At 55.2% G+C, this 26,754-nt stretch overlaps 3 protein-coding genes across 11 annotated transcripts in view; 1 reads left to right on the top strand and 2 right to left on the bottom strand.

Moving 5' to 3' along the window:
- The window catches only part of CHRNE (cholinergic receptor nicotinic epsilon subunit), a 38,638-nt gene extending 29,286 nt beyond the window's left edge, over positions 1-9,352 (top strand). The window contains exons 1-13 of one of the 2 annotated variants that reach the window (XM_019664881.1): positions 3,961-4,452; positions 4,632-4,742; positions 5,007-5,149; positions 5,286-5,330; positions 5,449-5,558; positions 5,704-5,859; positions 6,147-6,247; positions 6,659-6,859; positions 6,936-7,050; positions 8,350-8,464; positions 8,544-8,730; positions 8,820-8,926; positions 9,067-9,352. In XM_019664881.1, coding sequence (XP_019520426.1) covers positions 4,697-4,742; positions 5,007-5,149; positions 5,286-5,330; positions 5,449-5,558; positions 5,704-5,859; positions 6,147-6,247; positions 6,659-6,859; positions 6,936-7,050; positions 8,350-8,464; positions 8,544-8,730; positions 8,820-8,926; positions 9,067-9,216 — 1,476 coding nt within the window. In that variant the 5' untranslated portion in view covers positions 3,961-4,452; positions 4,632-4,696 and the 3' untranslated portion in view covers positions 9,217-9,352. Of the gene's footprint in view, positions 1-3,960; positions 4,453-4,631; positions 4,743-5,006; positions 5,150-5,285; positions 5,331-5,448; positions 5,559-5,703; positions 5,860-6,146; positions 6,248-6,658; positions 6,860-6,935; positions 7,051-8,349; positions 8,465-8,543; positions 8,731-8,819; positions 8,927-9,066 lie in introns of those variants that run through there. The other variant, XM_019664882.1, reaches the window with a different exon arrangement.
- On the bottom strand, positions 7,060-8,369 carry CUNH17orf107 (chromosome unknown C17orf107 homolog). Its single transcript, XM_019664895.1, is given in 3 exon segments — positions 7,060-7,676; positions 7,762-7,962; positions 8,095-8,369. Coding segments are annotated over 3 exon segments (774 nt in total). The 5' UTR covers positions 8,368-8,369; the 3' UTR covers positions 7,060-7,376.
- Positions 9,353-9,891: 539 nt separating the features above from the next.
- MINK1 (misshapen like kinase 1) overlaps positions 9,892-26,754 on the bottom strand; it is a 52,499-nt gene continuing 35,636 nt past the window's right edge. Inside the window, exons 3-34 of one of the 8 annotated variants that reach the window (XM_019664871.1) lie at positions 25,474-25,530; positions 25,276-25,401; positions 23,229-23,339; positions 22,749-22,839; positions 22,156-22,286; positions 21,787-21,841; positions 21,566-21,644; positions 21,122-21,297; positions 20,409-20,478; positions 19,792-20,002; positions 18,534-18,650; positions 17,974-18,060; positions 17,530-17,763; positions 17,153-17,326; positions 16,549-16,809; positions 15,701-15,786; positions 15,434-15,544; positions 15,182-15,294; positions 14,861-14,946; positions 14,647-14,670; positions 14,366-14,529; positions 13,820-13,925; positions 13,599-13,736; positions 13,276-13,384; positions 12,740-12,907; positions 12,490-12,633; positions 12,097-12,231; positions 11,806-11,906; positions 11,574-11,723; positions 11,329-11,488; positions 11,087-11,226; positions 9,892-10,740 (exon numbers count right to left, since the gene is read on the bottom strand). In XM_019664871.1, the coding sequence (XP_019520416.1) occupies positions 10,657-10,740; positions 11,087-11,226; positions 11,329-11,488; positions 11,574-11,723; positions 11,806-11,906; positions 12,097-12,231; positions 12,490-12,633; positions 12,740-12,907; positions 13,276-13,384; positions 13,599-13,736; positions 13,820-13,925; positions 14,366-14,529; positions 14,647-14,670; positions 14,861-14,946; positions 15,182-15,294; positions 15,434-15,544; positions 15,701-15,786; positions 16,549-16,809; positions 17,153-17,326; positions 17,530-17,763; positions 17,974-18,060; positions 18,534-18,650; positions 19,792-20,002; positions 20,409-20,478; positions 21,122-21,297; positions 21,566-21,644; positions 21,787-21,841; positions 22,156-22,286; positions 22,749-22,839; positions 23,229-23,339; positions 25,276-25,401; positions 25,474-25,530 (3,999 nt within the window). In that variant the 3' untranslated portion in view covers positions 9,892-10,656. The remainder of the gene's footprint in view (positions 10,741-11,086; positions 11,227-11,328; positions 11,489-11,573; positions 11,724-11,805; positions 11,907-12,096; positions 12,232-12,489; positions 12,634-12,739; positions 12,908-13,275; positions 13,385-13,598; positions 13,737-13,819; positions 13,926-14,365; positions 14,530-14,646; positions 14,671-14,860; positions 14,947-15,181; positions 15,295-15,433; positions 15,545-15,700; positions 15,787-16,548; positions 16,810-17,152; positions 17,327-17,529; positions 17,764-17,973; positions 18,061-18,533; positions 18,651-19,791; positions 20,003-20,408; positions 20,479-21,121; positions 21,298-21,565; positions 21,645-21,786; positions 21,842-22,155; positions 22,287-22,748; positions 22,840-23,228; positions 23,340-25,275; positions 25,402-25,473; positions 25,531-26,754) is intronic. The other 7 variants (XM_019664872.1, XM_019664874.1, XM_019664875.1 and 4 more) reach the window with 7 other exon arrangements.

Genomic DNA, 26,754 nt, shown 5'->3' with positions numbered 1-26,754 from the left:
TTTTGGAGTTGGTGCGTTGTATTTCGAAGGTGACCGTAGTGATATTCAGCAATGAGGATGTAGCACTTTTTCTAGGATGAGTTTGCGAACTTAATTATCTGAACTTGTGTGTGTGTGTGTGTGTGTGTGTGTGTGTGTGTGTGTACATATATATATGCTGGACTTTGGTCTAGAAAGATTTACATTTAACCGAAGCTGTTAACCTTTGGGAGAGGGACTGGGTAGAAACAGGAAAGCTTTTGATTTTCATTATGTCTTTCTGTACTCTTCAATTGTTCTAGTGATGGTATATATTACTTTTTTTTTTTATTGTCAGAAGGGTTTTTCTGGCTATTGTGTTATGAGGGATTTTTGTTTTCTTTATATATATATTTTTAAATCCTAATATCCTTAAGCCAAGAAAAGGGGGATTTACTGGAAAGATACTGAGGTATCTTATTCAAAGGAAGTGCTGGGCAGCCTGTTGGGGGAGACAAGAGCTGCTGGGCCTCTGGAGTTCTGGGACCAGGGGCTGGGATGCTGGAGGCCCTTTCTTGTCTCTACTTGTCTTTGTGTACCAGCTACATTCTCTCTCAGCCACAAAAAAAGATGAGGAATGACATGGCCGCCTTGTACATCTAAATTTCATATCTTGCAGCTCCTACAGCAGAAAGAGACTGGCTTCCTCAGTTCCTGTTTGACAAAATTCTCAGGGAAGGGCATTCTTTGGCCTGGCTTGGGTTAGGTGTTTTCTCCTGTACCCATCAACTCTGGCCAGAGGTGGGGTGTCTCTAAGTACCAAGTAAACTCCCTGGGGTCACATAGTTGGAGAAGAACAGTTCTTAGTAGCAGGGAGGGTGCTGGGAAGGTAAGGTACTCATTCCTTTATTTTTATTCATTTGTTCAGTAAATTTTTATCAAGCGCCTACTTTGCACTATGCTCTGTGCTATGTGCCTTGAACACAGTAAACCAGCAAGGTCTCAGTGATCAGGGAGCTTAGGTTCCAGTGAGGGAAACAGTCTAGAAGCCAGTGTCTGCTCCACCCAGCCCACCCACACACACACAAACACCCCCCCCCCTGCTGTCCTAGCTCAGCCAATCCACTCTCTCCATTCACAAAGGAAAAAGGGGCTCTTTTTATTGCATGTAAAGGGTGCCCTCATCAGAACAGCTTAGGGATGTTTCCACGGTGAGGACACTGATGACTAAGAAACAGAAGCTTGGCAGGCCTGGCCGCTGGGGGCAGCTGTAGCAGTTCTGAGATACCAGCCAAGAGCCAGTAGGTGAAGGGAGTGGCTTCCTGTTGAGCTAAGATCTTTGGGTCTAGCTTGGAAGGAAGCCAAGGCGTCCCCAGAAACAAAATTGTCAGGCAACCCCCTAAAATTCTGTGGATTTTCATTATAAAAATACAAAACCCAGGCCTGAGTCAGGTACCTAACTCCACCAACTGGCAGGAAGTCTCAGTCCCTCAGGCAATTGTCATCCTGAGCAAACAGAAATCACACACACACACACACACACACACACACACACACACACACACAGTGGCTCAAGTCTGTGCCAGCACCAGGGGGATGGACTGTGGCAGGGGTGAGGATGGGGGGGAGGGGGATGGGAGGAGGGGAGGGGGTTCCGGGTAAGAGCCCCTCCTGGAGACTCCCCAGGAGAAGGTTTCTGATGTGCTGACTTTGCAAGAGATGCCCATGGGATTCACTGGTCTGAGCAAGGCCGGCCACCATCCATGGGTTATAATCCCAGTCGGGGACCCTACAGCAAGGCCCTGTGCTGGGGAACGTGATACATGTTGGGCCAATAATAAAGCTGTAACACATGGGCTTGGGCATCAAGGGACAAGGATTTCTACTTACTCTCCTTCGACCCCAAACTACTCTCCCACATGTAAGTTGTTAGTCCAAATGTGGTTTTGTCCCATTGCTGTATCTTATATGATGTGGGCTCTGTGTGTGTATGTGATTGTTTATACATGACGTAGTGATGGTGATTTAAATTGAGGATTTAGTCCATATATTGGAGAACGAATGTAAATCACACCTGGAGGAGACTGTACATGAACCTGAGGACATTGGACTCTGAGGTTGAGAGCTGTCTTGAAGTGCCCCTGCCACAATCATTTTTGGAAGCAAGACATCAAGTTTCAATTTTGCTGGGGAGGATATTGTGTGTTTTTAGTCATAGCAGTGAGAACGGGGTCATGACAGGGTGTTTTGGGAACTAAATATGTAGGCAGTGGGGTGGATTAGTAAGAAGTGGAAGGCTCTGGACATGTAGCCACACCTACCACCCTTGGTAAATGTGGCTGTCTTAGGCCAACCCCATGACGGTACCATACCTGAACCCATAGCCTCATGGCATCAGATAGGTAACAATGGCAGCGAAAGTTGAATTGGCTGCATCTGCAGAGAAAAGCCAAGGGGTCGACTTGGGGCCAAAACTATGGTGAAATGATGCAGAAACCACACAGTATAAATTTGCAAAGTTGAGAGAACAGGCAGACGGGTCAGGAGTGCGAGGAGCACAGCAAACAAAGCAGAGATAGGAGAAGCGGGAATGGCTGGTCCTAGAGCTGCCCTAGCCTCTGACACTGGTCCAGTTTGTCCCAGTCCATGTGTAAGCCTGCAGGAAACCTGGCTTGTGGATTTGATTCTTGTAACACAAAGAAGCTACCTACAGCTTCATGGCTCCTGTGTTTGTTGTTTTGTTTTACCCTTTTGACAGTTCTGATGTCATTGTCTGCTGATAGGTCTCTCCTTTCACCTCAAGACCATGTCTTGCTCATCTCTATGATAATAGCATCTGGCCCTGTGCAGGGAACCTTGCAGGTGCCCATTAATGTTTGAATAAATATCTGTATTTATCACAACTATTGGCCCAGCCCCTGGCCCAGAGACTGCGATAAGCAGCAGCACAGATTTTAGAGTCAATACATATTTTAGTCACATGTAAGGAGGGTGAGTTGGGTCAAATAGATTCTTTCTGGGAAATGTGGAATGATAAGGCAGTTAGCAGTGGAAGCATGTGTGGGAAATGGATGAGCTGCGTGGAGCCTCCGGTGTTTAGTGTCCTCATTGTAACAAGGGAGCAATTAGAAGGGATCTCACAGTAGAGGAAGGAGACCCAAAAATGGACATGAAAGTGTTCTGTGAAGTGTAAAATGAACATAGGTATACGAGTAGATGATTAATAAAGTTGATTGATAAGTCTCATGCATTATTGCCAATCTATTTGTGTGACCTTGCACCTGACTTTAGAGTCCTCTTTTTTACATTCAGGACAATGGTAACGGCTTTTCTGGATTGGCATGAGAAAGCAATGTGCAAGACATGAAAAGTGTTTAGTCTGGTACCTCCCACCCATGAGTAATCATATGGATAGTTTCTTTAAAAAACAGATTCCTGGCACCCCATCTCCGCCATCTTCCTAAATTGGAATTCTTTGAAGATGGAGCCTAGGAATCTGAATTTTAAATAAGCGTTCTAGGTGATTGCTTAGGGTGGACCAGGGAGACTTTAAGAAACACTGAAAGGGCCGGCCGAGTGGCGCGATGGTTAAGAACTGGCTTGGGACTCCAGAGGGCCCCGGTTTGGATCCCACATATGAGGGCCAGTGACACTGCCCTCCACAGCTAAGATGCTGAACAACAGCTCAACCTGGAGCTGGGCTGCCATGAATAGCTGGCGACGGCGTAGGCTGCAGCCCCTGCTGCAGTGGGTTGCCATGGGCTACCGTGTGTGGCCGGCAGCCAGTGTGAGTGGCCAGCAGCCGCAGTGAGCGGCCGTCCAGAAGCCGGCGACTGACCTGCCTCGCCCAGGAAGAGCGCAATGATGGTGCCAACTTGGGCCAGTGAAGCAATGTCCTCCACAACTAGACTGAAGAACAAAAAACAATAGCAACTTGTCTGTTTCCATCCCCCCAATTCCCCAATAAAAATCTTTAAAAAAAAAAAAAAAAGAAACACTGAAAGGATCAAATAAGGTGTATGTGTATTGGGTGGGGAAAGGCAGTACTATCATATGTGGCCACGAGGTGGCAGCAGGGAGAGGCAAAGAGAAACTTTCCTGTCTGGCAGGTGCCCCTGAGGGGCTGGCAGTAGGCAGACATGGATGGGTTGTGAGAGGAGGTGGGCCCTATATTGCAGCGTCTCCTTTCCCCTGTGGAGTCTGTTATTGCAGGCTAATCCCCTGTGACCACCTGTCTCATTACCAGATCTTTATAGACACTTTGCTTTTGCCAAATTTGGCCAGCAGAAATTGCATCAGTGTGACCTTGGCCAGGCTGGGGCTGGTGGTAATGTACCACATGGGTGAATATGGAAGGCAAGGGATGTCACCTGCAGAGAGACGCTTACTCAAAGGACACAGCTGCATGTTGAAAGGAGGGCCTCCCATCTCCCGCTGCCAGGTTTATGGTTCCAGGTGCTCTTGAATCAAGCCTGCTCATCATAAGAAGATCAGGTCTGTGGCTGGGGAGCTGGCAGAAGACCAGGCAAAGGATGCTGGGATGGGGCGGGGGTAGGGAACACAGGATGGGGCAGCTGCCTCTGGAAGCAGCCAAAATGTCCTTGGCAGTAAGAGGATTAGGTGACAGTCCCCTAACCCAGCCCGGAACTAACACTCTCCTCCCCCTCACTCAGTACCCTGGCCTGTCCCGCTCCAAGCCTGCTAAAGCTCAGAATAACCCTGAGGACCAGACAGCAGGATGGCAGGGGTTCTGCTCAGCGTCCTGTTCCTCTTACAGCTCCTCGGTATGAACAGGGTTTTGGGAAGTGGTTGGACACATAGGGATACTAACATAAAGGGACAGGACAAAGATAAAAACCAAGATGTAGACTGGGATGCAATATTTGGTCCCCAGGCACAATATCACTGCTTCAGAAGATACACATGAAAAAATACGTCTCAGACAGATACACAGAGAAGCAGAGCCCTGCACATACCCAGAGGGGACAGAGGAGAGACCCCGTGGCCTCTTCATCTCTAGTGACTCCACTGCTTGACTCCATCCCCAGGCAGAGGTGAGGGGAAGAATGAGGAGTTGCATCTTTATCACCATCTCTTTAACAACTATGACCCAGGACAACGGCCAGTGACGGGGCCTGAGGACACTGTCACCATTACCCTCAAGGTCACCCTGACCAACCTCATCTCACTGGTAAGATACCCCATCTCCACCCCAAGCACCACCACTGAGGCTAAAATTCCACTTCTGGCCCCAGCTGCTGAGCTGTCCTAAAGCTCACTTCTGGCCCTGGAAATGCACTACAATCAGCCTAATCTCCTATCTACAGAACGAGAAAGAGGAGACCCTCACCACCAGCGTCTGGATTGGAATCGTGAGTCAAATGTGGGGAACAGTGTGAGAGGTCTTGTCCAGGGGACCCCTTTCTCCCAAACTCCTCGCAGGCCCCAGGTGGGAGATGCAGGGCACAGGATCTTCCGTCCCTACTTTAGGATTGGCATGATTACCGACTCAACTACAGCAAGGACGACTTTGGGGGCATACAAATCCTGCGGGTCCCTGCAAATCTCGTGTGGCTACCAGAGATTGTGCTGGAAAACAAGTGAGGACTGGGGGGAAGCCAAGCTGGAAGGAAACCGAGGCCTGGGGGTGCTGGGCTGGACCTGATTGGGGTAGGGGGAGGAGGGTTGCTTAGAGGGCGGGGAGCCAAGGACCTCCGCAAACGCTGGGCTTCCCGGAACCCACAGTATTGATGGCCAATTCGGCGTTGCCTACGATGCCAACGTGCTGGTCCAAGAGGGTGGCTACGTGAGCTGGTTGCCCCCGGCTATTTACCGCAGCACCTGCGCCGTGGAAGTTACGTACTTCCCCTTCGACTGGCAGAACTGCTCACTCGTTTTCCGGTGGGAAGAGTTACTCAGAGAGCCCTGACGATTAAGGGATTATGGGAGCGGGGAGCGGGGCCAGATGGGGAAACTCTAAAATGGGGGCGGGGCTTTGTGCTGGGACCAGACACTAGAATTGGGTGGAGCCGTTTCGCCGAGTTAGAAGTAAGGGTGGAAACAAGCGTGATTAGTGGGCTGGAGCGTTATTACCCCGCCAGATCCCACCTTACAGGGCAGGGCCTGAGGCAAGGGCCTGGCCAGGTCTGAGTTTCTGGGGTGGGGGGCCCCGACCCTGGGTCCCGCAGCTCTCAGACGTACAATGCTGAAGAGGTGGAGTTCGTATTTGCTGTGGACGACGGTGGCGAGGCCATCAGCAAGATCGATATCGACACCGAGGCTTATACTGGTGAGGCCCCCTCCTGCTCCAAAACAACCGGCTTCTAGATGGAGTCCAGAGAGGGGATTTGCAGAATGGCGCTGCCCTAGACCATCAATACTGGGGATTGACTTTGGCAACCGTACTTTAACTTGCCTCTTTCCTGAAATCATTCTCGGTTGTTGGACTAGTCCTGCTTCCTCGCAGTCAATCTGTACTCTCGCCAGGAATGCCCCTTTCTTCCCGAATTGCCCTCATGCCGATGGCACATGGCCCAAGCAGTCTAGACCATCTGCCCCACCCACTCTGGTCCAGATAGCTGCATCCTCTCCTCTGCCAGGAGTTATAGGTTCCTGCCGTCAAGTTGTGGGGCCGCAGAGCAGAGCAGAGCAGGGCACTCCATCCCCCGAGAGCGGGCTGACCGCGCCACCTGTCCTGCAGAGAACGGCGAGTGGGCCATTGACTTCTGCCCCGGTGTGATCCGTCGCCACGACGGTGTCTCTCCTGATGGTCCAGGAGACACAGACATCATCTACACGCTCATCATTCGTCGGAAGCCACTCTTCTACGTCATTAACATCATTGTGCCCTGCGTGCTCATCTCAGGCCTGGTGCTGCTCGCCTACTTCCTGCCAGCGCAGGGTGAGGAGTCACCCCAACCCTAAACCCTGGGTCGCTCCTGGGGGGTAAGGGCTGCTCTCACTGGGCCCTCCTCCAGCCGGAGGCCAGAAATGCACCGTCTCCATCAACGTCCTGCTCGCCCAGACGGTCTTCTTGTTCCTGATTGCCCAGAAAATCCCAGAGACGTCTCTGAGCGTGCCGCTGCTGGGCAGGTGAGGGCAAGCGGGTCCCCGCGGTACCCATATGGGGTCCTGGCTAATACGAAGGGCGGAGCCAGACTGACACGGGGCGGAGCTAAGAGGGGCGCGGTCAGGGCGGGACCAAACCCAAAAGGCACTGTGAGCAGCTTAAGCTGTCTTGTCTCCGCCTGGGCTTTATTTGAACGCGGGGTGAGGCTAGGATGGCGAGGGATTCCCTGGTTCCCCGTCCTCAGCACTGCTGCTGGACTCCACCTTGAGGTCTCTAGAGTCTCTATCTCTGTTGGGGGCGGGCCGGCTCAGTGCCTGCCACTCCCGCCGCGCCTCCTCTGGCTCCCAACTCACCCCAATCCCGAACTCCCCGGCTCCCCGGGGGCTTCGAGGCTCAGCTGGCATCGCCAATGCTGCAGAAATGAGGCGGACCCTTGCAAACCCCGTCCACACAGACATAGGCACGCCCCCTGGAGCAGGAGCCGGGCGCTCGCGCCCGCCGCAGCCCCGGCTTGCCGAGCCCCCTGCCCCGCGGCCTGGGCTACCCGGGCCAGCGCTCCACCCGGATCCCCGACATCTGGGGCTGGCTCCAGGCTGCTGTCGTCGCCGTCTAGTCGGCGCGCCTCCTGCTGCAGCCACAGAGCTGAGATCTGCAGTGCGGGTGCAGGAGTTAGTGAGGATGCAGAGTCCCCTAATCCTCTTTCCCGCCCCTCCTCAGCCTTCCAGCGCCCCCACCTCTAACAAGGTGGCGCCGAAGTTTAAGACGCTGGCTGCGGCTTCTCTTAGCACCAGCCCCAGGGTGGGTTTCGGGGCGGGAGGTTTCTTTGGCTCCCGCGGCTCCAGGGACTAAAGCTCTCTGAACCTCTGCTCCAGATACTCAATGGGCTGCGGCCACCGAGAGTTCCAAGAAGGTAGAAGGGGGGGCTGGAGGGCCACCTGGAGAAGAAGCAGGGGCAGTGGAGCCATTGGGTCATAGGACATTGGTCACGGCGGGGGTGGTGGTGCTGGAGACCTTCCCAAGGGGTCTCTAGGTGCCACCTTTGGGCGGGGCCACTGACATCACCTCACCTCCGTAGAGCTGTGAAAGTGGTAGACCCACAACAGGGTTTCCAGGGAGCTGGGGGCCCCTTCATGGCTGCCAAGGGCGGTAGGCGGGGTAGAAGGGCCGGGGCACGCGTGTGCCCGGCAAAAAAGGAGCAGCGGAGGGAGCCTCACTCCACCTCCTATGGAGAAGTGTGTTTGTGAGGTCAGAGAACAAGCGATGCCCTCTGTGGCTCCGGAGTGGTGAGGAAGCTGTACTATCACGCACTCCGGGCTCTTCAGGTACCTCATTTTCGTCATGGTGGTTGCCACGCTTATTGTTATGAATTGCGTCATCGTGCTCAACGTGTCTTTACGGACGCCCACCACTCACGCTACGTCCCCGCGACTGCGCCACGTAAGCGCCGGGTGGGCGGCTTCGGGCTGGGGAGCCGGGCTTCGAGCTAATCCCCGCCCCGCCTCGCCCACGCCCCCAGGTCTTGTTGGATTTGCTGCCGCGCCTCCTGGGCTCGGGCGCGCCCCCGGATGCTCCGCGCGCCGCCTCGCCCCCTAGACGGGCGTCGTCGGTGGGTATATTGCTCCGTGCGGAGGAGCTGATACTGAAAAAGCCGCGGAGCGAGCTGGTGTTCGAAGGGCAGAGGCACCGGCACGGGACCTGGACTGGTGAGCAGAGTGGCCCGGGCAGGCCAACCCGGGCGCCCGCAGCAGGGGGAGGCTCCCAGTAACCCCTGGGGTTGCCCCTCCTCCCGCAGCTGCCCTCTGCCAGAGCCTGGGCGCCGCCGCCCCCGAAATCCGCTGCTGTGTGGACGCCGTGAACTTCGTGGCCGAGAGCACGCGAGACCAGGAGGCCACCGGCGAGGTGAGGCTGGAGCCAGAGGCGGGGTGGTGTGCTGCAGAGGACACCCCCCTCCACACACACACACACACACACACACACTAGCTCTCGTGCCACAGATTCCTGCAGCCCTTACACTCAGCTTGTGCCCTCCCCTTCCCCAGGAGCTGTCCGACTGGGTGCGCATGGGGAAGGCCCTTGACAACATCTGCTTCTGGGCTGCTCTGGTGCTCTTCAGTGTGGGCTCCAGCCTTATCTTCCTCGGGGGCTACTTCAACCAAGTGCCCAAACTGCCCTTCCCGCCGTGTATGTAGACCTGAGCCCATGGCTCCAATGATTTCAACTTCCCACCTATCTCCACGGGGAAATAGATTTTGAACAACACGCTGCTGCCACTGCTATATTATGATCCTTCCCCACTACCGATAATAAAGCTGTATTTTGTAAACACATGTGTGCACAAATGCGTAGGTCTGGCCACCGCACAGGGATCAGAAAGAGGGCAGATGGTTCATGCAGGCTCTTGGGTGCCAGTCCTCTATAAAGCACGGACCACCCTTGATTCAGCCTTGCCTGATTTCTCAGTTTTGCTCAGGCTCGGCCCCATGGGACCCTCCAGACCTATGAGCTTCTAACTCTTTTATCTATTTGATAGCTACACAGGAGATCCCTTTGCAAGATTGGCACTTAGGGAGTTCTGGAGCCAGGAAGCCAGGTCCCCCTCTGGCCTGGTCTTGCTGGAGTGGGCAGGAACCAAACGGCCTCAGCGCACATCACCCACAGATTCACAGGTTTAAAGCTGAGGGTGTCCTGGCCCTTCCTCAGTTGTTCTTCTAGGTTTTCTTGGTGGAGCACTGCCCACCTCCCGGCCCCCAGACTCACTTCTTGCAGATCCCACCCCCACACCTTCATCCCAACTCTGCTGGCTTGCCCTGGCTAGTATCCAGGGCTGTGAAAGAATACAGAGTAAAACGGGGCCTGAAATGATGGAAGGTGGTTGAATTGTCTTTATTAACAAACGGGATATCCAAGGCCACTACATTGAGGAGGGATAGGGGCAAGGAGGGGACAGGGCTACTTGCTGTTCACACTATATACAGATGCAAGCAAGAGGGTGTGGGGGGATGAGAGCTCCCTACTCCCTCCATCCACCAGGGAAGGGCAGAGGCTAGAAGAGATGGGAATTGGAAAGGGAGAAATGTTTTGGCTGGCGGGGGTCCCCCCTCCATTCCCTGGGGTTTGGGGGGAGGGGAATCATTAAAGTGCTTTCAGAAAATGAGGAAATGGTCCCTGCCCCTGGAGCGGCTTGTGACCCCCCCTAAAACCTAGGGCCCAGTGACCCCCCCCAGGGTCTGGTACATTCAAGGGGGGAGCCGGCTCCCCTGACGTGCAAATAAAGGGGCCCAGGACCCTGCCCAGTCAGCAGCAGTGGGGCACCAGGTCCAAGCCCCAAGAATTCTCTTAAGTGGAGAAAAGGGGGGTTGGGGCTAGGCCCACTCAATTCCTGGTAAGGGAAAGCTGTGCCTCTCCCCAGAAGTTGGGACAGGCACAGTTTTGGGGAGAGAACATATTGGGGAAGAGAATGGTCACGTGATCACAAAAGCATCAGGGGTCAGAGGTCACGTTCCCAGCAGGCTCCAGTGAATCAAACCAGTAAAAGCAAAAGCCCAGGGAGGGGAAAGAAGGGCGGCCTGGGAAGTCTGGCTGTGGTGGGACAGCTGGGTCCATGTGGGAGAGCCCCAGCCCAGGGCCCGTCACCAGTTCATGATGCAGTTACGGTTCAGAGTCATGAAGTAAACTTGGCTGCTGCCCCCAGAGCGGACTGAGGCAAAGAACACCTGGGTGGGGACAAAGAGGTCACTGAGGATGGGGGACATGGGTGGGGTGGGGGGGGCTCAATTAATGGGGAGAGGGAGAAACTGCAGAGTTTAGTCTCAGAGTGCCCCCCCACCCCCTCTGAAGGGCAGAAAATGCTTGGGGAAGAGGGCAGCTAGCCGACCTAGGGTGAAGGAACCACAGAAACTGAAGGCAAGGGAAGGGCAGGCTGTGACTGCATGTTGTATTCCCTAGGGATCCCCTTTCAGAAAGACTCCACAATTGTCCCCTGCTTAGTGGGGACCTAAGTTGTGGAAGCCCGCCTAATGTAGGGGCCTGCGCCTTTTCCAGGGGGCAAGAGGCTCCCACCTTGTCATTCCGTTCACACAAGAACTTGAGCCTCTGAGCTCGTTTGTGCATGAAGACCCCATCCAGATGGCCCGTCTCCACGGAGCGGATCTCAATGGCTTTCTCGCCCCAGCCCATTATCTGGTTGGAGCAGATGTAGGCTGGTGGAGACAGGAGTTGAGGGCCAGTGAATGGGCTATAGCCCAGCCAGACTCCTGGCCCAGCTCAGGGAGCCACAGCTTAGGGGTGGGCACCTCACTTACCGACAGAGGTGGGCATCTCTCCCCACTGCAGCACCACATCCTTAATGATCCGCCCGTACGTGTTGACATACACGCCCTCGTCCTCGTAGCACAGTAGCATCTCCATGCCATCGGTGTTGGGGAGGAAGATGATGGCGTGGGGGGTGATCTGACTCTGGATCTGGGGATGAGAAGGTGGGCTGGAGTCCCTGCATCTGGGGCCCAGACTGGTGGTCCCAATCCGCCTGCAGCCCTGCCACGCTTACATGCACAGGGATGTAGATGTCATAGCTGTTCCCCGAGTCGACATCCACAGCGTGGAAACCAGCGCTGGAGCCATAGATGACCTTCAGCCGCTGTCCCTCCTCTACTGTCAGGTCGACCAGCAAAGGGCGGTGAGGAAGGTCAGCGAAGGACTGTGGAGGAGAGATGGGCTCAGGGGACACAGGTGGAGGAGTCAGACGTTGGAACAGTGCTGGGGTCTGAGGCTAGGATTACCTTGAAGGCCATGAATTTGTGGTAGGGCTTGGGGGCCCAGGCATACACCTCCACGGAGTTCTTCAGGGCAATGACCAGGAACTTAATGCGTTCGTATTTCACTGGGAGGCGGCAGAAGAAGAGGGATGCTGGGACTTCCCTTCTTGGGCTGCCAGCCCCCTCCCACAGGTCTCTCACTACACCCCAACCCCAGGCCCCAAGTCTCTGTCTTCAAGGACATTAAGCCCAGGCCCCCGTTTCCCTCTTCTCATAAATAAATGTGCCCTGGCCACTCTGTTGTGACCTCCTCACCAACACGGTAGTGCCCGCAGCCCTCCATGTCCCCCACAGTGGTCCAACCCTGCTTCTTCTCCACTTCTGGGTCATTGTGCAGAATCTTGTTCCGGAGCCAGGAGAGGTAATACACCCGCAGTTTGTTCCTTTTCCCTGAGTGGTAAGGACGGACAGAGAGAGAGAGACACACACACACACACACACACACACACACACACACACACACAACCCTTCATTGGAGGTCCAGATTCTACCTCCCCGCCATCCTTTTCTGTGTACCACAAGGGGTGGAAAGGTGGCCCCAGCTTCTGGCTACTGGACCAAGGTTGCCCTCCGCCCAGGCTGAAGATGGTGCGAGCGCGGAGGAGCTGACCTCCTCCCCTCGGTCCCGGCCCCGCCCTCCACACACACCTGAGATGGTGATGAGCAAGTTGAGTCCTTCCAGCACGTCCATTTGCTGGAAACGCCGCCGCCCAATGAGTCCATATACCTTGCCCTGCCCACTTCGGTCCAGCAACATCAGCCCGTTCTCCGTGCCCACCAGCAGGTTGACGCCTGCAATAGGAGCCCTTGGGCAGATCAGAGGCAGAGCCAGGCCCTCACCTGACCAGGAGCACATGGGCACACCAGATCCCTCTTTTCCTTCCTGGCCTTGGCTTACCCCAAAGGGCTGCACACAGGATCTCGGAATTGAAGCGCTTCTTATACTTCCGAATCTCAGGGGTTTCACTGTGGGCTCGGGTGTTGGTGGGGTTCACGTTGACCACAGAGCCTTTCCGCACATCATACTGCAGCTGATCGAGCCGACTGCCCTCTCCGCCCACTAGGGCTGCCAGGGAGAGAGGGAAGGGAGGTGGGCTGCTGCTCCCTTACCCTGTCTCGTCTTAACCCACCCTTAACACTTGGTCTTGGGTCCTCCAAATACTCAGAAGGAAAGGGAAAGACTGGAGGAGATGCACAGAGTAGTTCAAACAGCTACAAGGCCTCGCAAAAGGCCTTGTTCTGTCACACAGGTCCCTGGGCTGCTCTGAGCGTTTTTCCTCTTGGGTCAAAGCAGCCTCAGAAGCCCTTGTTGCCTCTGCGCCAAGGCAGGTGCTCAGGTCAAAAGGAAGGCTGTGACTGCTTTGTGAACCCGTGTCATCAGAGGTTCGTGCCCCTCTCCAGGACTTGGGGGCAGATCTGTCCTCCCATCCTCACCTGTGATGGGGATGGTGTCCCCACTGCCTCCGGGCTGGTAGATCCCTAGGTCCACAAACATCGTGAATGAACTCTTACCAGGGGCCTTCACCAGCCCACGAGACTGGTACTGTGGGGGGAGGGGCAGTAGTCAGGCAAGCACGAGACCCCATCTGTGGCCCTTCCCCTGCTCTTGTTCCCAGGCTCCAGATCCCCCTAAAACCCTGGCTAACTGCTCCCAGGTGCTCTGCCCGCCCACCGCAGTGCCCCTGAGCACCCCTGGACTCTCCTGCCCACTGCCAGTGCTCTTCCCTGGCCCCGTGGACCTGCCTGCACCCACTTACATCACTGCCTCCATCCTTCGAGGGGGGGCTTTGACCTTTACTGCTCTCAGTCGGTGAGTGGCTCGGCTGGACCACGTCAGGCAGGTTTGTATAACCGTTGCTGTCAGAATGCAGCACGCATCGTTCCTCTTCAGGAGTCTAAAGGAACAGAGGGAAAGGGCCAGTGCTGGGGCCAAGGAGGGTGCACAGCAGGCGCTAAGAAGAATGGGGTGTCTACTCACACGCTGGACCACCATGGTGCCACCCCCGTAGGGGGTCTGCGTCCCGGCTATCTCTTCCACATCATGGACCACCATGGTGCTGACACTGTCTGTGTCCCCATCGCTGCTACGGGAGAGAGGATGGTCATGAGTCCTTCAGGCCCTGCCTGCCACCCAAGTGCAGATGAGAGCAAGAGGCCTAGCCCTTTTGGTTTCAGTCTCTATTCAAAACACTCAGCCCTCACTGAGCAATTAGTCTTTGCCCCACTGTTAGGTGTCCTGTGCCCGGCGCTTGGGGAAGGCTGGCTGAACAGAGGAACCTGAACAGGCCCAACCCCTACTGACAGGGCAGTGGGAGAGAAATGGCAACACCAGTCCCTGTAACCCACTCTTTCGAGAAAGAAGAGAAGAACTGACCAGCACTGACAGCCAGGGCTCCCCACTCTAGGAAACGGGGAACCACTTTCCCTCTGACTTGCCCGAGAGCCCCCCCCCCATGCAACCTGCAACCCTTCTCTCTGGGTACCTCCAATGTGGGAGCGCCCCACCCCCAGCGTGCCCCCATACCGGGTCCCAGGGGTATCTCTGCTCCCCTCTGATGGTTCACCATTGCTTTCCTCCTCATCATCCTCACTGCTCTCCACCTCCTCACTGGACGATGAATAGTCCATGGCCTTCTTGGGAGGCCGGGGGGCCTCATCCAGGGTCCGCTCTTTCAGCAGCACAAAATCCTGCAGGGGAGGAGCTTCATGAGGTGAGGAGGGGCGGGGACAGTGGTACAAAGGATGCCAGAGGAGAAGAGGCAGGGTAATGGAGAGGCTCCCGCAAGCAGGCCCCTTCTCACTAACCTCACCAATGGCTCGCTTATAGCTCTGGGAGGGGCCACAGGGGAAGAAGGGCGGCCAGGAAACGGCAGGAGAGAGGTTAAGAAAGGTTAGTAACTGAGAAGTGCATCCTGTTACCCCACAGCCCCTCTCACAGATTAATGAAGGCCCCACCCCTGGCCCCCCAAAACCCCAGACCAGGAGAAGGCAGGGCCACAGCTGCCACCCGAAGACTTACTGCGGGCCGGCCTGGCCGTGAGCGGTGGTCATCAGGCTTGGCTTTGTGCCCAGGGGAGAGCACTGGGGAGCTGTCCAGTTTGGAGGCTGGACATGGCAGGGTGGGAGAAGGAGGTCACTGACACCTTGACAGGGGATCCTCAAGCCATCCTGGGCTGACCCCTCAGGCCTGAATCCCAGAGCTCAGTGACATGCTCCGCACCCAGCCCAGTCCCCACCCGCCTCCAAGGCGGTCTCAGTCCTAAGCTGTCAAGGGCAGGGTCCACCCCGACAGAGACTGTGTCCAGGCCCCCGAGTAGGCCACGAGGCCCAGCTCATATACCTCCCACACGGTTCCGCTCCAGCGAGCCAGCCAGGGGGAGGTGCCCGTGAGAGGTGGGGAGGACACTGTCTGAGTGCTCCCAGCCAGGGTCGCTCCTCCTGAGGTCAGGGTTACTGTAGGAAGGCAGAGGCAAGGTCAGGAAGACAAGGTGCTCCCCTCCCTGGGGGGCTGAGCTGCACCCAAGGAGCCATCACCAGGGGAAGCAGGTGGCAGAAGTGAGGGTGGGAGTGAGTGGGGGGACAACTCCATTACCTACAGGCGTTGGGCGGGCCAGGGGGCTGAGCAGGGGGCCCTGGAGGCTTGGGGGTCCCCCGCTCTGCCCGCCTTTGCAGATAGATTTGCCAGGCGGAGTTGCTGCGAGGTCTGTGGAGGGAGCACAGGGGTGCCGGGGGCAGGGGCAGGGAGGGGGCTGAGGTGACTGGGTTGGGGCTTGCCCACCCCTAAGTGGGTAACCTGGCAAAATCCCTTCTGCCCCCGGCCCTGCTCCTAGGCTGCCGCCCAACTTCACCCAGGTGGTACCTGGCACGGACAGCCTGAGCTGGCCGGGATCCTCCGGCCCCACTGGTGTTAAGGGCAGTGGCAATAGATGAGGTCCTCTGAGGCACCTGAAAAGAGAAGAAAAAGGAGTCAGTGTGGTTGATGTTAGCTAGCACTGTGCTGGGCACTCCAAAACATTTCACCCACTCCAAGGGACTCGGAAAGGTCCTCTCCAGGCTTTTAAGGAGAAATAAACTGAATTCAGGGAATATATCTGTCCAGGGTTATGAATCTGGGATTCTAACCGAGAAAGTCTGCCCCTAGTGCTTCTCCAACACCCTGGGCATTCTTCCATTCTCACACTCACCACTGGCATCACTGTGAAACACTCGTGAGTCACCAGACGTTAGGGTAACCCCTGCGGGACAGGGGCCATGGCGGATACCTTATCCTTCGCTTTTCTTCCAACCCTGAACCCATCTCCACCTTGCTGCTCCCTCCAATTCCTCTCTTACTACAGTTGACCCTTGAACAACTCGGGTTTGAACTGCTCCATTTATATGCAGATTTTTTTCAAGAAACACATACAGTATTATAAATGTATTTTCTCTACCTCATGTTTTTCTTAGTAACATTTTCTTTTCTCTAGCTTATTTTATTGTAAAAATACAGTACATAAAATACGTTTAATAAAATATGTGTTAGTTGGCTGTTCATGTTAACGGTAAAGCTTCTGGTCAACAGCAAGCTATTAGTAATTAAGTTTTTGGGAAGTCAAAAGTTATACACAGGTTTTTGACTGTACGGAGGATCAGCGCCCCTAACCCCCACATCGTTCAAGGATCAACTGTATTTCTCTGCTCTGTCCTGGTTCGCAGGGCTGTCCTTACCTTGGGTGGGGCCTCATTATCCGGCCGGACCCAGGCTGGGGGGTTCGGGCTGGGGACAGGCCCTTCGGAGGTGGGGTCTGAATTCTGGCGGATGACAGCTCCTCGGGCACTGGGCGTGGCAATGGGTGTGGGGACGGCAGGGTCGGGGTCATGGGAAGCTGGGAAGGCAGCCAGGTTTCGGGTGGGCTGGTCCTGCAGGGACTGGGATCGGGGTACAGGCGCTGCATATGGCTTCAGTGGGACCCGGTGTGCCACCAGGCTCTGCGGGGAGAGACCAGGGAGGGTGGGCTGCCCGCTCTGTGCACATCCCCACCAGTGAGCTGGGGCCTGGGCTGGGAGGAAGGGGTAAGTAAAGCCTCTGGTTTCCAATTATCCATCGAATGAAAGGGGCTCCTAGAGTCCAAGAACAGGTAAGACATAGGAACAGACATACAGCAGCAAACAGGTGACATCTCTGCACATGTATTCTGAGGTCTACGATCCCTGGCTAAGGATGTGTATGTACGATTGTGTGCGTGTGTGTGCGCGTGCGCGCACGTGTGTACCTGCGCTGAGTGAGGCTCCCTACATCTGTGTGTTAAGACAGGAATGGGGAGCGACTCACCTTGTGTGGTCCCTCCTGGGGCTCCACCGGCCTCTGCATAGGAGGAGTTTGGGAAAGTGGTCCTGGGGGCCCAGGGGAGGCCTGGGGGATGGGGGGCTCAGGCCCTGTGCTGCTTGGCTTGGTCTTAGCCAAGGGAGAATTCTGCTGCTTGTTCATCCTCGTTCTCTCTTCTACCTGTGACATGAAAGGATGCCAAGCAGGCCAGCTTTTGCTTCCCTGTTCTCAAGTTTAGGTCCCCACCTGCCCCACTGCACCAGCCCTCAGGCCTGTGCTGCGTGCTCCTTTCCCCTTCTCAGGGCTGCTTCTTGCAGCTCCCAGGCCTCAGGCAGCGGGACAGGGAGGATGGTGTCTTAGGTGGCACAGGAGGTAGGGAGTACCTCTCGGGCCCAGGCTGGTTTGTCGGCAGGGTTAATGCCCCGACCATAGTGGTACAGGGGCTTCCTGTCTCCAGGCAGGATTTGCTGCTGCTGCTGCTGCTGCTGCTGCTTCTGAAGCTGTTGCTGCTGCTGCTGCTGCTGCTGCAAGGACTTGAGGTAGGCGTGCTCCTGCTGCAGCTGCCTCTGCAGGCGCTCTGACTGCCGCTGCTCCTCCAGCTGTTTCCGCTTGTATTCCTGGGCCCAAGGGTAGGGAGAGAGGGCTCAGCAGGGGGTGGCCCTGGAAGTTAAGAGTCAGCATGCCCTTTCTTTTCTCCAGCTGCCTAGAGAAGAGATGTCTTCCCTTGACGCTTGGGAGAGTCCCTTCCCATGAAGTGTTCCCATCCCATTCTGGCAGAGAAGCTCTGAGTACGAATCTTCCCAGAGGAAGCTGGGGGACCCCGTTACCAGCAGTAGGGCCTGTTCCTGGAGCAGCTGTTGCTGAAGGATCTCGAGCTGTCGCTGCTCCTCCTCTAGCCTGTGACGAATATATTCCTGGGGGGGCGGGTGGCGGGTGGGGGGCACAGGGCAGGGAAAGAGGAAGAGGCGGAGGAGGGGCAGCGGCGGCGGCAAAGGAGTTGAGGAGGAGGAAGGGATCAGTGGGGTGAGGATGAGGAGGAGAGCAGGGAAGAGCAGTAGAGAGGAGGGGAATGGGATGAGCCCCGCAGCGGGCAGGGATGACGAGGCGGCCAGAGGACCCATGAGGGAAGGTGCAGGAGAGAGGAGTCAGGGGTGGGCCAAGAGATGGGGAATGAAGGCACAGAGACAGGAGGGCAGGAAGTCGGGGTTGGGGTTGAAGGGTGGGAAAAAACAGAGAGAAAGAGTGAAGCTGGAAAAGATAGGAGGAATCTAGGAGTAGGGAAAGAAGGGGAAAAGGGTACTGGGGAGCAGGGGAGGCAGGCAGCAGGAGTGGGCAGGGAGGCCAGGGGCGGAAGGGGTGAGGGGGGTGTGTGCTGGGGGCGCTGTACCTGCTCCCGCTCCGCCTGCCGCCTCTCCTCCTCCCTCCGCAGGGCCTGCATGTCCTCCAGCCGCCGCTGCTGCTCCTTCTCCTGCAGCTTCCGCTGCTCCCGTTCCCGCCGCTGTTGCTGAGGGCGAAGAAAGGTACGTCTTAAAGAATGCTCCAGACACTCAAGACAGCGCAGCCCTGGAAGGCAGGGACCCCAGCACACTTTTGGACATCTCCTGGAAAGAGGACCCTGTTGGACAGTTAGGGCAGGTCTCCTTCTCATTAGGGATGATGGTGAGAGAATGGCTTCGACTTGTTTTGACAAACCTACCTACCCCAGCACAGGAGCCCACTGGGTCCTGGCTTGGGAAAAACTGCTTGTCTAAGGTAGCTGTGGGCTGGGGACCAGAGAGGCTGAGAGGCTGACTGCTGCCCTTGGAGTGGGTCGAATTGGATAATATCTTCTATCCACTCCCCCACCAAACAAACCAACCAAAGAGTCAGTAACAACAAACCCTACACACATTCCTGGCCTCTCAAATCAATGGGTCTATAAATCCAAATAGTGTGCTGTAATGATAGCCTTTGGCCACAAGAGGGAAGCAGGGGCCCATGCACGAAAGAGCAACCAAGAGGAGAGGGATTTCACCAGCTCCTTGGCAAACATCAATAACTCAGGTTGCCCTTTCACAATCTTTCAAAGAGTCTGCCCAAAGAAAAAGAAAAAGATCTCTATTAAAATGAATTCCTCCCACCCACCTCCAACTAGTCAAATAGACATGACTATTTTCCAGCAAATCTAAACCGAAACAATTAAAAGTAAAAGGAGGGTCTTCAGAAGGATCTTTTTCATGTTCAGACCAGAAAGCTGCTTGACAGTCAGATGTTGAGAGGCCTGAATTGTCTGTACACAGACTCCTGCTCCCGGAGATTGAAGGTCACTGGGGCTAGACAAACCCGAAGTGGAGGTTTATATGTAGAAACAAGGACAGAGACAGTCTTGTACGTGGGGAACCAGTATGGCTTTTCAGAAGTGGCTCTGTTCTGAATGGATGCTGACAGCACAACCATGCACAGCCATCCACAGGAGGCTGGTGGGGACACAGCGTGCCTGCGGGTGGGGCCTCCAACGTGACAGAGCCTTCCCCCACACATGTGAACGGAAAGGGGTTAGAAGTCCCTGCTGGCTCTCCTCTCCCCACCCCATGAAACCAGGAGTGGAGCCCACACAGCCTGTGGAGCCACCCGGCAAAGGGTGGCCCAGGGCAGCCCTCCCCCACCTCTTCCACTCGCCGCCGCTCTTCCTTCTGCTCCTCTATGCGGCGCTGCCGCTGGTGCAGCAGGTGTTTGATGTGTGCCTCAGGGTCGCGCTGCTGCTGTTGCTGCAGCTGCTGCTGCTGCTTTAAAGCCTCTGAGTTGCTCTTATTTTCCTGCTGGAGCCGCAGAAATTCCCGGCGTAGCGTGGACTCTCCAGGGACGTTCATGATGGAGCTGGGTGGGGGTGGGGGTGGGAGGGCGCAATAGGAGGCTGGAGTCAGAACCCCGCCACTTCCCTCTCCCATGCCTGGGGAGCCAACTGAGTGGGTGCTTTACCTGGACCAGACAGTCTACTTCAGGTTAACTCCCAGGTGACCAGGAGGACTGACTGCCCCATCCCCCACCCCCCACCCAGTCTTGAGCCCTGTCCTGTAACATCCCAGCCTGCAGCTCTGAATCACCCACCCTCTCCCCAACTCTTGCTCATTCATCTGGTCCATTTTTTCTCAGTGCTCAGGCTGTTTTAGGATCTCTAACTCTGTGTCCACCACCCCCAGACTGAGTGTCCCCAAGCTAAGGACCACTAATTGTCCCCTCAAGTGGAAAGTGATGGCCCCCAACCTCCACCTGCCAAGCCCACCTCGGCTCTCCTTCTTCTCCATGGCTGTCATCTTCCTCTTCACTGCCACTGTATTCATATTCTGTCTCCTCTGCAGGGGGGAGATCACTGCTGTTTCTTTACCCAGTGCCCCAGACCCCACCCTGGGTTAGGTAAACCTTAGATGGGGATAACCAATAAGGTCTGTGTGGATGACCTCGCACTTGGGTCCCTGCCCACTCCCTTGGAGCAATGGGGTGACAGTGGGTCCCAGGTTGGGCCTGGACAGAGATGGGGATTAGACCCCACAGTGGCTGGGATGTGGTTGAATGTGTGCACATACTTACACATGCATGTGCCCAACAGGAAGCTTTTGTAAAGATGTAAAAGGGCCACACTCATTTGTTTGTTTTTTTAAGCTGAGCCATCCTGCTACCTATTGGCAGCTTAGCGGCAGCTCAGCTCGGGATGGATTGAACCGCTGTTGCTCAGAGCTCACACTCTTGAGCGAGCTCTTAACCAACTGAGCCACTCGGCCGGCCCAGGCCACACTCATTTGGAAGGCTGACTTGGATTGTTGATAACAGGAGAAACCCCTCTGGAGTTGGAAGTTTGGAAAAGGAGATCCCTTTGGACAGAGAACTGAGGCCTGGGAGGGGAGCCTGACGAGGAGCCAAGAAGAACAAGGGATGGTGAAGAGGAGCAGGGGCTGAAATGTGTCCTGAGACCAGCCACCTCCCTCCTCATACACTGACCTTTCTCGCCTCGCTTCTTCCGGGATCGGTCAATGTGGTCCTTGAGCTGGATGCGGACCTGCCGCTCTGTGGGCTGGTCTCGGATGAAGGGGAACTTCAGCAGCTGCTCCGTTGGTGGGCGGCTCAGGTAAGTCTTGATGAGACATGTGTCAATGAAGTCGATGAACTTCTTAGACCTGGAAACGACAGTGGCTCAGCTAGGCAGGTCCTCTCGGAAGGGTGGGGGGAGGGGGGGGCATCACAGGAGGAAGAGGGGAGAACATTCCTTCAAAAGCCATCTTTATTTCCCTCCTGTCTTCTCCATATCCTAACACAAGCACCTCCAGTGCCACCCCTCTCAACACTTCTTCTATGGTCTGGCAGATCCAAGCCTGAACGCAGAGGGTTAAGACAGGGGTGGCCTTGTCCAGAGACCATTCTAGACACTAAACCCCAAAGACCTACCATTTCTTAGACTTGAGCCGGGGTGGTGGGTTCCGAGGGATGAGGAAGAGGGCTCGCATAGGGTGCATGTCACACAGAGCTGGGACATGGAAGAGATACCATCAGGCCCTTTGCCATGCTGGGAGCCTGAAAGAGCCCTTCTCACCATGACCTCCCATGACCCGCCTCCTCCCTATAGCCACTTTCTGGGCCCTCCTTTCTCTCCCACACTCCGTACTTACGGGGAGCTCCCTCTGCCATCTCAATGGCTGTGATTCCTAGAGACCAAATGTCACTCTATGGAGGAGAGAGAAGAAAGGACAGGTGAATGAATGTTCCCGACAACTCTTCACTTACCATTCCTGATCTCTTTAGGACCACTTCCTGGTCCACTACCACATCCCCCTTCCTGAGTCCCCTCTCTTCTAACCCCGCACTATCCTCCAACTCACCCAATATTCCCATCCATACTTTCCTTGCCACAAAATAGTCCCCAATCCCTCACAGCTAATACGTCATTAGACCTTCGTTTTGTCCCCCAAACTACCCATCACCCTCATCTCACTTCCTGCCCTTGGCTGCTTTCATGCTCCATACTTTCTGCTCCATACCCTGTAATCATAGGTGGCATCAGGGTTCTCATCACAGGCGATGACCTCTGGGGCCATCCAGTAGGGGGTCCCAATGAAAGTGTTCCGCCTGCCCACTGTGCGGTCCAGCTGAGCACTCACCCCAAAATCCACTGGGAAGACATGAAGGGAGGGGTCATAACAGAGCATCATGTCTGCTCCCCTCATCTCAGACACAACGTGTGCGTGTCCAGAGCAGTTGAGGTCCTGGCCTTACCCAGACACTCCCCGGCACCTCTTCCATCCCATCAACATCCTGAAGAACCTGACCCTAGTTTTCCTGTATCTTGGAGAAAAACCAAGGTGAAAGGTCCAACGGACAACATCCCAGGTCAAAAAAACTCATCTACCCAGAGGGACCTGCATAGCACGTGGGTCATAACAAATAGCGGGGAAAAAATTTCTTGAGTGATTTTCAGCAGGAGGCAGAGCATCCCAGAAGAGGAGATATGAAAGGGAGAAGCAAGTCTCCCAGGTTACAGGTAGTGGGAATTAAGCCACCAAAGGGGAAAAGGGGCCTCTCATTCTGTCCTGGAGGTGAGAGGGCCCCATCTGCCTAAAAGAAATCAGCGCACCTAGCTTGACCTCGGCATTCTCTGTCAGCAGCACATTCTGCCCCTTGATGTCTCGGTGGATCACCTTGTGGGCGTGGAGGTGGGCCAGACCCTGGGACAGAAGAGTAGGGAAAATTAGCCTTGGTGTTGGAGGTGGTGGGAAAGCGAAGACTTGGACTGGGATGAGGGGAGGGGAAGTCATCAGTCTGGACGGGGCTGCCACGTGCCCAAGAACAGACTGAGCTTTCCTGGGGGAGCTTCCTCCGAGTGCTGGCTCCCAGGAATTCCCAGCAGCTAAGGGTTGCAAGTGGAGAAGTGGCAGAGCTTGAAAACAGAGGTGCTTGTCTCCAACAGTTTGAGAATCCCCAAGGTTGGGACCCTGTCTCCACCGCCACCCCCATCAGTTCCATCTCCTCAGTGCAGGGAGGGTCCATGCCCAGGGAGACACTCCAGCAGGGGTGGCCCAGGAGCAGGAGGCGAGGGGAGGGGCCTGGTGCTCACCCGGAGAATCTCCCTGCAGATGTAGGCGATACAGTCCTCCTTCAGGGTGTTCCCTTTTGTGTTCTTTACCAAGTCTGTCACAGACCCAGCACCGCAGAACTCCATCACCAGCTACCGTCCCAGGGAGTACCAGAAGGAAAAGCGTCAGTCAGGCAAGGCCTCCTTCCCTTGCCAGCCCCCTGGAGGAGAACCAGAGGCCTTAGGGCCCAAACTGGCATGAGCTGGAGGGCAGGGGCCATGTGACCCCCTCGCAAAGGCCACAGAATTTCCTGAGATTAAGAGAAAAAGGAAAAGGGAATACAGTCGGAAAAGACAGGGAAGGTGGGTCTGGGGAGATGGTCCGGAGTAGGAGCCCAAGGAATCCCTGAAATTGTAGACAAAGTGATGAGGGTATGTGCATTTTCCTTGGGGAAGGGTCCAATGTTCTCATCAGATCCTCACTGGGACCCAAAACGGTTAAGAACTACTGCTTTGGAGCAGGGTCGGCAAACTATGGCCAGTGAGCTAAGCATGGTTTTTACATTTTTAAATGGCTGGGAAAAAAAATCAAAAGAAGAACCATATGAATTTAAAATTTTAGTGTCCTAAATAAAGGTTTGGGGGGATACAGTGATGCCCATTCACTTATGCACTGTCTATGACTGTTTTCATGATACAATGGCTGAGCTGAGTAGTTGTAACAGACAGTATGACCCACAAAGCCCCAAATATTTACTACCTGCCACTTCACAGAAAAAGTTTTCCATCTCTGACACAGAGGCAAGAAAGTGGCTAGAATTCGCAACTCTCCAGGTCTGCTAGAGACAAAACAGTACTTGGGGTCTACCGGAGAGCTGCAGGACGGAACCTGGTAGCACTCTGGAGAAACTCCGCAAACAGTGGCAGGGCCAATGCAGGGAGATGAGAGCACCCTACGGCATCCTCCAGAGAAAAACCACTGAGACCCAGAGGCAGGTGCCAAATGGGAAGTCCCCCTGGGAACCAGCATGCCTGTCCAAATGTTTTCACTGTACGTTTTCTAAAAGCCACACCCAACACAGAAAATGGTTAGAGGATATGGTTATTTGCATATGCAATACAAGTAATTTGCATATGCCCTACATCTGGGCTTACCCCTGGACAGCAGAGCACAACGGGAGGACAAAGCCCTACAGGTCCAGAAAGGGGCGCCTTGGTCACTAGAGCCTGGCTTCCGGTCCTCTCACTACACACAGTTGGTAGGCAAACCTACCTGACACATTACTCACCTTCATTTGTGTGAGAAAGAGAGAATTCAAAAAGACTAAGTGTCTAGGAGGCAGGGACCATGACTTATGCTTATCTGTGCAGGGTACACAGAAGGTGCTCAATACTCATCTGGCAACTGCTGGGAGGGGAGACCTGGCATGAGCTCCAACCCCTACCCCAAGCCACCGCCACTGTCATGTTCCCTGCTGCTCTCTCCTTGGGACTAGCTGAGTACCAGAGAGAGGGAGGCTGAGGAATCAGCTGGCACCAGTGTCCAGGTAGGAAGGGCAAATGACTTAGGAATGTTCTGGGCCAGGAGGGAATTTGCGGGAGGCCAAAAGAGCTACAGCAAGCTCTGGTTAGAACAATCATCCAGAAGCGCTTGTGCACTGCCAGAAGGGGTCCAAGCCCCGTTGCTTCCCACAAACATTTTGGTCTGTTGCTTTCCCAGGAGCTGTGCCAAGGCAGGAGAACTGATGAACTAACCTCCCTGTGGTCTCTCCCAGCCCTCGCTAGAATTACATCGCTCCCTACTTACAAAGTGCCTGTTGGACACAGGGTAAGGAACTGGTCAGGGCAAAGGTGGGAGCAAAACCCAGGACCCCTGCCATCAAAACGCCCAGAGGAACAAGGGGCTGTAAAGTGTGGGGGTGGCCTATGTGGGTCTCGAGATCCCTTAATCCAGACACAGGAGAGGCTGTGTAGACTAAAGGGAGAGCACGCAAACGGAGGCTCTCAGCACTGATGCTGAGTTCCTAACGAGCAGCCTGGAAACAGGGACGGGCAAGGAGGGGCAGGGGGCAGGCAGGAAGGCACTTACCCAGAGCTGGTCGTCATTTCCGGGGGGGCTCTTCTTGATGAAGGCTCCGTAGTAGGTGGCAATGTTGCGGTGGTGAGAGTATTTTTTCAACATGTTGATCTCCTGTTTGATCTCTTCTTCTTCGTCCTAGGGGAATGCGAGGAGGTGAGCCCGCTTCTCTATGTTCTGACCCTCCCTCTGCCCCATGACACTCCCTACCTCGGTGACATCCATGACCTTGATGGCAGCCAGCTGCCCAGTCTTGACGTGCCGACCCTGCGGACGGAGAGATGGAGGGCATGGAGGGATCTGGGTCCATGCTGGGGAGGGCTTGATTCTGGGAGAAGCCACACCTTCTGGCTGTTTTCTGTCTTAGAAAGTGCCCCTCGTGGTGGTTAGACACTTCAATTTATGAGGTGGTCACAGAAGGAGACAGTGGGCTACGGAAAAACTACCAAGCCTGGATTTCCAAGCACTGTGCTTGATAAAGATGAAGGGTCTCCTCCCTAAAACACTCAAGAGGGAGACCAGTTGAGATTTTACGGAACTCAGGGAAACACAGAAGGGCTGACTGACATGTCGATGGCCTCATCACCAGCTAATGGGAAGAAACTTCTCCTTTTAGAATATGTCCCTGATATGCCCCCTCTTCCTGAAACTCCTAGCAGGAGTCATCTCAGGCTTGGACAGGAAAGTCCAAGGTTCCTGGGGAAGAGCAGGATGAGGGAAGGCAGCCCCTCCTGGTGATGAACATGGGTACTGCAAGCCCATGGATTATTTTTATCCTCAGCAGTCATTCAAGACCCCAAGTCCACCCAGAGAGGAGTAGAACACAGAGCTACGACTTCCATGGCAACAACTAGGCAAGAGATGGGGAAACGGGGGAAGGGGAGCACCTTTTCCTCAAAGCTTACAGGGAAGGAAGATAAGAGTAAGGCAAATGGTCCCAGTGACCCAAGAAACAGGCCCTTGAGATACAGAGAAGTCTTGTGAAAAGACCCAGCATCATGTCTGGAGACAAAGAAGCTGGTGTGTGCTCTGGAGGCCTCCAGTTCTGGGGCAGTATCCACCTTGAATATCTCTCTGCTGCAGCCACCTCCCCCCATTCAAGTGTGGCCAGTGGTCGGCCAGTGAGAGGACTGGGCTGGCCAGGCTAAGAGCTACAATTAGTGGCCAAGGAAACGCTATTTCTGTGGGGGAGAGGCAGCTTCAAAAGCAGAAGGCCTGGGCGCTGGCTCCAGCCCTGCTGCAGGCCAGCTATGGGAGCTCAAGAAAGCCACTTCCCCTCTGCAGAAGGTCACCCATTAGATCCCACCCACTTCAAGTCCTGCATCTCTCTGTGGTCTTGGGAGCAGCCAAACCTGCACTTTGGCTTGAGCTCTGCTCTGAACTCCCAGGTGAGCTCTTACACATACGTCCCCATACCCTTCTCACTGCCTTCACAAGTCCCCTTCTCACGCCCCATTCAGCTCCAAGCCTATTCCTGCTGTGACCAAGACT

This window comes from Hipposideros armiger, unplaced genomic scaffold (genome assembly GCF_001890085.2).
Source record: "Hipposideros armiger isolate ML-2016 unplaced genomic scaffold, ASM189008v1 scaffold_431, whole genome shotgun sequence".
In the NCBI taxonomy this organism is placed as follows: Eukaryota; Metazoa; Chordata; class Mammalia; order Chiroptera; family Hipposideridae; genus Hipposideros; species Hipposideros armiger.
Note: the sequence above shows the minus strand (reverse complement) of the source record. Positions and strands in the feature narration are given on the sequence as shown.